Here is a 9,483-nt window from a genome sequence, read left to right on the forward strand (position 1 = left end):
TTTTAATTTCCAGGGACTTCTGCGCATCTAAAAGTGAGGAATGTAATAGCATTAAAGTTGAGTGATTCCAATGTAAGTAGGTGTCCTGCGGGCTTCCCCACACAGCTCCACACAACCTCGCTTCTGTACAAACTAAAAGAGTTGGGGACTCGGTATCTCCGAAGGGTCTCAGTGTGTATTTAAGGTTCTAAAAACTTTAAGCAGATTCCCAAGTCATTTATCTGGGATGCAGTTCCAACGTATGATTTTATTTTTCAAAAATTCCAGTGAACACCTAAAAAAGAACTGTTCTAAATTATAACTGGATGTCATTGAGTTTCTAGAAATGGGGGGAAATGATATGCTAAAGCATTTGCTACGGTCTCATGACCTTAAATTAGAGAAATAGAATTAGGCAGGACTACTGTAAGGTAGATGTATAACTGATTGGTTAACTGTTGCCAGAGAGCAGTAATCAGTGATCCTCAGTCATGCTGGAAGGGTGTAACAAACGGGGTTCACTGAGGATCAGTGTTAAGACCAGTTCTGTTCAATATCTTAGTCAAATATTTAGATAATTGCATACAGAGGCCACCTATAAAGTTTGTGGATGCAACGCCTCCAGTTTGGTATCAACTGCTTTGGAGGTTTATAATTCAAAATGGTCTGGACAAACTGGAAAAATGGTCTGAGGTAAATAGGATGAAATACAATAAGAACAAATGCAAAGTACTTCACTTAGGGAGGAACAATCAGCTTCACACACACAAAATGGGAAATGACTCCCTACGATGACATACTGTGGGAAGGGATCTAGGTGTCAGAGGGCACCATAAGCTAAATTTGAGTCAACAGTGTGACACTGTTGCGCAAAAAAAAAAAAGCAAACATCATTCTGGGATGTATTAACAGAAAATTGCAAACAAGATACAAGAAATAACTCTTCTGCTCTTACTCTGCACAGATTAGGCCTCAGCTGGAATATTGCATCCAGTTCTGGGCACCACATTTCAGGAAAGATCTGGAGAAATTGGAGAAGGTCCAGAGAAGAAGAATAAAAATGATTAAAAGTCTAGAAAACATGTTTTCTGGGGGAGGACTGAAAGAAATGGGTTTGTTTGGCCTGGAAAAAGGATGACTTAGAGGGGGCATAACAGTTTTCAAATATGTAAAAGGCTGCAAGAAGGAGGGAGAAAAATTCTCTAACAGGTGATAATAGAAGAAAAAATGGTCTTAAACTACAGCAAAGGGGATTTAGGTTGGACATTAGGAAAAACTGCCTAACTGTTAGGGTGGTTAAGCACTGGAATAAATTACCTGGGGAGGTTGTAGAATCTCCATCACTGGAGACTTTTCAGAGGAGAGTAGACAAACATCTGTCAGGGATGAGGTAGATGTTACTGGGTCCTGCCTTGATTGGACTTGAAGGCCTTTTGAGGCCCCTTCCAGTTTTGTGATTCTGTGCTGCAGATAGGGACTTTGAGGGATTCGTTTGTTCGATTTCAGTGTGTTTGGACATGGGGGCCTGTGTTTGGTTTGTTTGGTTTTTTTAATTTTAAATGGAAGGTTTAGCTAAATGCTGCCACGTGCAGAGAGAGTCCGTCTCTCTCTCTCTCTCTCTCTCTCTCGGTAGTGATGCCTTAGGTGCTGCCTTTCTAGGGTTTGTAACGTGCCTTAATATTTTCCCCTTTTTATTATTAGAACGTTGAGTTGCTGCAGAGCTTTATGCACAGCAGCGTCTCCATAAGGCTTATATTTTTCCTAGAGTCCAAGCATGGCTGTCTTGACGGAGGGAAAAACTATCCCCCTGTTTTCCTGGCATTAGGTTAATGGCAGAGCAGGCGTGTTTTTCCCCCTCTTAAGGAGAAGCCAACAGATTCTAGTTGGCAATTTTCTAATGGCTAAATGTTTTTTGTTGTTGTTTTTCCACCACTTAGATTCTCTCTCAGCCTAACCTGATCCCTCCATTGGTCAGAGCCCCACATACTAACACCTTCCCAGCGCCTGTTCAGAGGCTGCCAATGGCACTGGCTAGTCAGATGCCACCTCAGCTGACCACAGGCCTTATGAGCCACCCTCGTTTACCACATGTGGCCAGAGGTCCTTGTGTAACTCTATCTGGAGTCAGAGGCAATCAGGCCCAGGCTGCGATGAAGGCTGAACAAGACGTAAAGGTTAGTATTTTGAACAGCAGTGCTGTTAACACCAGTTCAGTCTTGACAGCTCGTAGGGCAAGGATGTGTCTGTGTACCATGTCTTATAATGCCTCTGGACCCATAACCACTTTATCCAGGTCTTTTAATGTCTTACTGCAGACTTCAGCCAATCCCCTTTTTCCCCCAGCCCCTCTTAAAAGAGGTTTGCAGATATAGTGATTGGCAGCAGACTTCCATTGTCGGGTGGTTTTGTGACCAGTGGCTCTGTTACTGTTCTTGCAGAAAAGCTGAGATGTAGGCTTCAGGAGATTGCATCTTTTTGAATGAGATGTAAAGCCCAAGTTCCTGACTGCTAGTGCTCACTTAAGGTCGTCTAAGACCTTTTCTTTTTTTTAAGTGTGGCCAGAAGAGCCCCAAATGTATTGGCCATCTTCCAGTTTTGGTAACTTGGCCAAATTATTTTCCCTCTAAGTTTAACTGGCTGTACTATTTCTAAGTTCCTGTTATAAATGATTTTACCATCTGGCATATTCCACCCAAGAGGTGGCTGCATTTCTATAATAGATTGTGAATCAGATATATATAAACTCGTAGAGCACTTTGGGACCCTTCATGATGAGGCAAGGTGTTGTTTCCTGAGGCAGATACAATGGCATAGGGAGTCTGTGTGGGGACACCATAATATAACTTTCTACATCTGCCTGTAGTCTGCATAACCAGTTACCCGTGTGGACAGCGCTTAGTGTTTGGTTGCTACAGTGTGGCCATTTGCAGTCTCTGGACGTAGAAGTGCTCTGACAAGCTTCAGAAAAAATTAAGGATTGGGAGATGTTGTTTTCATTGTCCTTCACTTAAATTGTAGATATTTTTAGCTTGTAAGGTGACTTGTTAGACTCTAGAATAGCTGTAGACCTAAGAAACAAAGCTAATGTTATCAGGAATCAGCTAGTTGTTAATTTATAAAATTTGATCATAATTGAACCAGACACATCAGAATTTGCCCTCAAGGCGACGAACAAATTTTCCATGATCTTATTTCCTGCACCACCTCATATGCATTGATTAAATGGTGGTTGTACGTTCATTACTGTTATCCCTTTACCACCTGTGATCAAAACACAAAAACACCCTGATTGAGCTCAGAGATATCCGCACAGAGGAGTTTTAACTACCTTTTGCTGCCTCATGTAAAATGCAACTATTTCGTCCCTCTGAGTTCAGCACTAATAAACACTTACGTTGGTTAGCGGTGACAGGGGAATAGACAGTGGGCCACAGTTCTTGGGTTCTTTTCCCATCCTTACACTGAGGGGAGGCAGTCTGTCTGCCCCATCTGTAAAACCCGTAGACTGACCTGTCCACAGAAGTGCCGAGTCTTAATTCCTGTGCAGAATGCTTTGGGGTCCTCCGTAGAAATGCAAAGCACTCTCGATACGCGTGTTACTTCTGTGTTGTGCAAGGGACTTGCTGGCAGCTCCAGTGTAGAACTTACCTGAGCAGCCCCTGGACTCCAGAGGGCATTGGTCAGTGCAAATATGGGCTACAGAATCATGCCATTAGCTGTAGCCAAGTGGCCTAAACTACATCCCTTGCAAGCTGGGGCAAATGGCAGTAATTGAAGCTGTTCCTGTAGCTGTGTGGCTGTAGTGCTACAGGAGCAGACTCCCTACTCAGAGCTCTCAGACTGACTGAATTACTCCAGCCCCTGCAAGCAGCAGTGGACGCACTCCTGCTGTGTAAGGCCCTCATAAGTTAATGTCGCTCAGCAGGTGGCTTAGTCACGTCCTGGAGTAACACAATTTATACAGACTTGAGCTGTACCATGTATTGAGCTTCAGGGAAGCCGTAGTTAAACCAAACAGGCAGCAGGGTCTGTGTAATGACTGCCTGGGGTGGGGTGGGGTGAGGAAGACTTCGCTCAGGACATGGCACTCTAGGTTTTCTGACGTTCTCCACTGTTGCTCTGGTGTAGGGGGGTGGCTGGTGTAAGACAGTCACCAGCACTTTTACCACTGTGCCGTGGCAAAAAGATGGCAGCAGGTCTGCACTTGCTCAGCCCTTGTTGTTAGTACTGATGGAGTCCCAACAGGGCTAGCGCAACGGGGTGAGAATCTCAAAGCCCCCAGTGTCACACAGGGCACTTACGGTAAGGTCTTGCATGCAGCGGGGCCAACATACACCAGGGAGCCTGGCTCCATGGGGTGGGGCAAAGGTGGAAGCCGGGGGGCATAGGGCAGAGCTGCGTAGCATTTCAGAGGGGTACAGAGCTCCAGCCACTGCTGCTTCAGCAAGGCTAGCCACCAGAGATTGGGGCCCTGTGCGAATGCCCCTTGCTGCCTGCCAGCAGGCCTGCTTGCATGTTACTGTGATGTCTAACATTTACAACTGAAGGGGGGTTTTTTGCAGTTTTCAGTTTCTAAAAGTTTTATAAGTAGATCTTGAACTTAGAGTTGAACCACGCTGTTAGTGGAATACAGGTCAGTAAAATATTTCTGTGTATGCCCAGATGGGAAAGGTGTTGAGAAACAGCTGCAGGAAGAGGAAGGGAAGATTGGGCAGTGCACAGCTTACTTGTATACTGAGAGGACTTTTCAGACCCAGAGGATTCCGGGAGAAGAAACTGAAAGCATAGCTAGATGCTACCCTTTGGGAACTTGTGATCTGTCTGGTCACAAGCCTTTTTAAAACGTAACCCCTCCAAGGAATAGCTTGATCTTAACACTTCATCAGTAAATGGTTTTGTTTTCCCTCCTTTTTAAGGCAAAGCAGAGAGCAGAGGTTCTTCAGTCCACCCACAGGTTTTTCTCAGAGCAGCAACAGCAGAGCAAGCCAATAGGAGGCAAAGTGCAAAAAGTGGATGAAAGTGGAAGCAAGCCCCCTGAAGCGCTGACAGACTCGGCGGGGGCCTGCCAGGACAAAGTGGAGGAAAAGCCCACGCCTGCGCCCGCTGCTACCCCAAAACCTGTTAGAACTGGACCAATCAAACCTCAGGCAATCAAGACAGAAGAAACAAAATCTTAAAGGCTGTGTTTCTGTGAAGCTGGCAAGTGTGGGGCTAAGACAGTAGTGTAAACCCATAGCCCAAAGGGCACCCCAGTAGTCTTCTGTCCCTTCATGGCTGCAAATGGCATAAAGGGGGGGAGAGTCTACTGACATTGACAGACATAAACAGCTGCAGGTCCAACAAAGCTGGTCCTCTGGGCTTGCAGCTTCTCTCATGGGGTCTGCTTTGGGTGGAGCGTATATGTGTATATTAGCATACGCCATCCAGATACACAATGGGAGACAGCCTGGCAGGGGAGAAGGTGGTTGAAAAGGCATGTTCCTAGCTGGTAGAAAGAATACTCTGCTTCATGCTCTGCTGTTCTTCAGCTACTAGTTCATCTTCTCCAAGCTGTCGCTCTCCCATCATGCAGTCTGAAGGCACAGACTAAGGTGTGTTTATTTTTAATGTTTGTAGTGACTTGAGAGATGCTGTTTTGCAATAAAGGAATGGTAATTCCTGTAATCGGCAAGTCACAGAGTAGCTTATCCTTCACATGGCATCTAATGTAGTAGAACACAATTAGTGACATTGACATTTTGTCAGATTTCCTTAAAAGGGCAGTGTTTGGCTGCTATTCCTCTTGTTTGATAGGGTAATGTACCAAAATCACAGCAGTAAAGCGTCCCTCAGCGCACACACTACTCTCTCTGTCCACACCCCTTCAGCTGTTCAGCCCTTGGATTTAAAAGCCTGCATTAATAGTCAAAAGTTCTGTTCACCTCTGTTTGGCTGTCCTTGTATGAAGCCAGTAGACTTTCAATGGTTTCCAGCTTTTGTCTATAGAGAGCAATGAGCACTTAGAACCGTGCTGCTAGAGTCAAGAGAAACTTTATCAAAGAGAACCTTCTCTAAAAATGTGCATCTTTATGTCCGAGATGCATTGCACCTCCTTGCCCACTGTGTGCTGGAAAGTAGAATCAAGTCAAATAATGCCTTTTTAATTGTATCCTCTAGTATTATAGCTGTAGGACAGTACTGTATGATACTTCTGTGAATGTAAGATATCCTGTACCTGCTTATGATATGTAGTAGTGACTGTGATATATACCGGAGCTGTTTTTAATAATGTTTCTTCCAGACAATGATTGAGAAGCTAATAAAAGGCACCAGGTACCACATCAATAACAGAATTTGCTGTTTTTTCTGTTTTTTGTGTTTGTTTTTTGGGTTGTTTTTTTTTAACTTTTTGGAAGGAAGTATGCTGAAAGTCAAATGTGTATAATTTGTTCAGATGACCGCAGAAGCTGGAAAGGCTATTGCTGCTATTGATGCCTAGTGAGTCGCTATTGGTTATCTTTTTATATAAATATATATATATATAATTTGAATTTTTGGAAACTTTAGCTGTGATGTCAACTTTGGAGAAAAGTATCCCACTTGTACTGTGAGTTGGCATTGTACAGAAATTAACAGCCATATTGGTCTAGAAATGTTCAACTTAATTTTTTTTTCCATTTGTACAGGGGTAACACACTGTATTAAATATGTAAGGTCTTATTTACATGGGTTTGATTACAGAAACTAATAAAGTATTCTCTAAATAATGTATCCTGGTAATTTCCTAATCCATTAGTCTACATGCTCTAGGCAAACTGTATGCATGTTATCATTTTTGCCCTGTGAATGGCGTATGTTATTGTTTAGGAAGAAAACTTACAGCTGTTCTATTTCATCACATAAGTTGTTTTAGAAATGCGTGTGTTCCCTCACAGTACCTTTCCCTCTTATTGAACCTCAAGCTAAAAGGACATATCTTTGCTAGACTGCATCAGACTCTTACTTTATCCATTTCAGGTATCTTGCTTGCAGTGCCAGACAATCTCTGTGTATGAGCGTGAAGTAAATCTCTCATGATGTTTCCAGACAACCCTCTGTGCTTGGAGTAAAATAGGAGGGGAGAATTCCTTTCCAACCCTTCCAGCGTTCAGGGCCTAGCATGTGTGTCGTGGTGGTCCCAATACTGCAGTCCTTTTCATTGTGACAAACCATTAAACACCAGGTTGTGATTTGCCAGGTGAAGCAGGAGCGGGCTGTGATATAAACACGTGCAAGGGCAGGAAAGGTACAACAATTACAAGTACATGACTTATTTCGTTTCCCCAAGCAGTTGTAATGGGAACCTTTTTTCTAAATTCCGGCTGCCAGTCCTACACTGTATGCTTTACCTAAATACATATAGAATGTTCCCTTAGCCAACATCTCTGTACTCCTAGCAAAGGCTTCCAAAGTGAATATTCGCTTTACATGCAGAAACTTGTGCTTCTAATGTCCTCTTCAGCAGGGTTTCTGACTACTGAGATGTTTGACCCATTTAACCCCAAAAGGTGCAACATCCTTCCTTCCCTCCAGAGCAGAGAGCCGGCATCTGAACAAGGTAATTAGCTGGAATGGTCAGGAATGCATCCTTAAATAATAGTAAATTGTGTGTGTGACTTAACTGACCACTAGAGGGTGCCTGTGCGTCATACTAATTACCTAGATTTATCTTGCCGTCCAGCGCCTCCAAAGTGTGACTGAACTGCAGAATTAAGAAATAAGCCAATCATACCATCTCAGCAGCTGCTTTTGCAGAAGCTAGTGGCCTGGTCTGTTACACTGTCGAAGTACTGGGGGAAAGTTGAGAGGATTGCTTTTCCTGAACTCCAAAGGAACCACACTGAAGGTGATGGCTTGGGAAGAGGTGAGAGAGAAAGCAAGAAGTTTAGTATACGCAGAGCACTTCCAGCGGGACAGGTAAGTGACGAAGAGCCAGCAGCAGGGACTGAAGACCGTAAAGGGGCAAGGACTAGCAGACAAAAACGGGCGGGGTGGCGGTGGTGGAAAAAGAGCACAGAACTGGTGGCATTACAGCTAAAACTGGGCGTTTATGCCAATCCATGAGCCTCACATTGAGTGAGGTGGAATAGGCAGCCTTGTTTGTGACCAGTCTTGTCGGGAGGAAGGAGCATTCAAAGCAGTGTGGGATGTTGTGTTTTGGTCTTACAAAGTACACTGCTGTTAACGTATGTTGGTGATACCAGACTACTGGAGTTCCACGACAATGTCCTCAGGTAGTCAGTGTCCATCTAGTTACGGACAAATGTAGCTATCGGTCACTCGTGGCAGGTGTAACACCCAGAACTGCTTTTAAGCCTTTTTACCCGTTTCCTGGATGCCTGTTTCTGTGAGAGACGAGGAAGTGACTGCATTGCATACACAGCGTCCCATACTTTTCTACACACTTTTCTACACATTTAAGGCATTTTAAAAATAGGATTTTTTTTACATTGGCAGCCTGTCATTCTGGCTGTCAGTTAGGTAGACTATGATAGGGATAACATTCCTGCAGAGGGAGTTTGTGGGATTTCCCTTGTATCTGAAATTCTCTAGTCGTGCCTCTTTCCAGCCCGTTTTGAAAAGGAGCGAAGGAGAGGACAGCTACTGTCTGAACAAAAATTACTGCATTTCATAGGGTTTAACTAGAAGGCACAATCCACGCAGAAACGGCTTCCTGCTTAGGGGAGATGGCAAGTATCGTTTCATTGTGGAGCTCTCAGCACTCAGCAGCTCCTGTGTTTGTCTCAGTTGAGAACAGAATGAAATTCTGAGTGTCTAAGCCCAGTCAGGATCCCTTCTGAAAATTCTGCCAGGATGGCTGTTTGTTCTCTCTGTCAGATAACTAACTTTGAGGGAGTTCTGCCCCCGAGGGAGAGGTCCGTGGGAAGAATGGGTCATCGCCGTGAACGTAAGCCATGCAAAGCCGCTGTTACTAGGCCCGTCCAATGTCTTCAGAAAATTTTAGTAAAAGCCTTCAGGGTCTAGTCGCCACTTCATGTATGAAATGCCCCTTTCGAGCCCCCAGCTGTTCTAACTGGTGGGTTTAAAATGAGGGTAATAGGAGAAGCACAGCTAGGATGGGTGCAGCCACAGCACTGCAGAGATGTGCACCCAAATAAGAACCCCCACCCCAGGGGGGACACTAGCTACCTTGGTAAAAGCTCTGCTGGTTTGTTAACTTCTGCTGGCGCAGGAGTGTCAGGCAGGGATCACACACATGTGCCAGCAGGAGACTAGCCCACAGCTTTAGCTGCTAGACGCACTCAGGTGCTTTGGAAAATGGTCCCACTGCCTTGCTGCTGCCAGAGCCGTATGGCGCGCAAGGGCCAGCTGAGCAGCTGTTCCTTTTTAAAAGAGGTGGAGGGGCTGAGCAGCCCCCCACCAAATATTCTGACCTTTGCATACAACTCGCTCGTGGTTACCGCTGCCCCTTGGCAGCAGGCGCAGCAACCCGGCCAGCTGGGAAAATGGCCCCTGCTAGAAATG

At 44.8% G+C, this 9,483-nt stretch overlaps 1 protein-coding gene across 8 annotated transcripts in view; it reads left to right on the forward strand.

The window, feature by feature from the left end:
• Nucleotides 1-6,716, forward strand: part of PRRC2C (proline rich coiled-coil 2C) — a 102,812-nt gene extending 96,096 nt beyond the window's left edge. For 7 of the 8 annotated variants that reach the window (XM_075002583.1, XM_075002585.1, XM_075002589.1 and 4 more), the window contains one exon: nt 4,896-6,716. In XM_075002583.1, the coding sequence (XP_074858684.1) occupies nt 4,896-5,156 (261 nt within the window). In that variant the 3' untranslated portion in view covers nt 5,157-6,716. Of the gene's footprint in view, nt 1-1,916; nt 2,154-4,895 lie in introns of all 8 variants that reach the window. The other variant, XM_075002590.1, reaches the window with a different exon arrangement.
• Nucleotides 6,717-9,483: the final 2,767 nt, after the last annotated feature.

The sequence above is a fragment of the Carettochelys insculpta genome, chromosome 9 (genome assembly GCF_033958435.1).
Source record: "Carettochelys insculpta isolate YL-2023 chromosome 9, ASM3395843v1, whole genome shotgun sequence".
Lineage (NCBI taxonomy): Eukaryota > Metazoa > Chordata > Testudines > Carettochelyidae > Carettochelys > Carettochelys insculpta.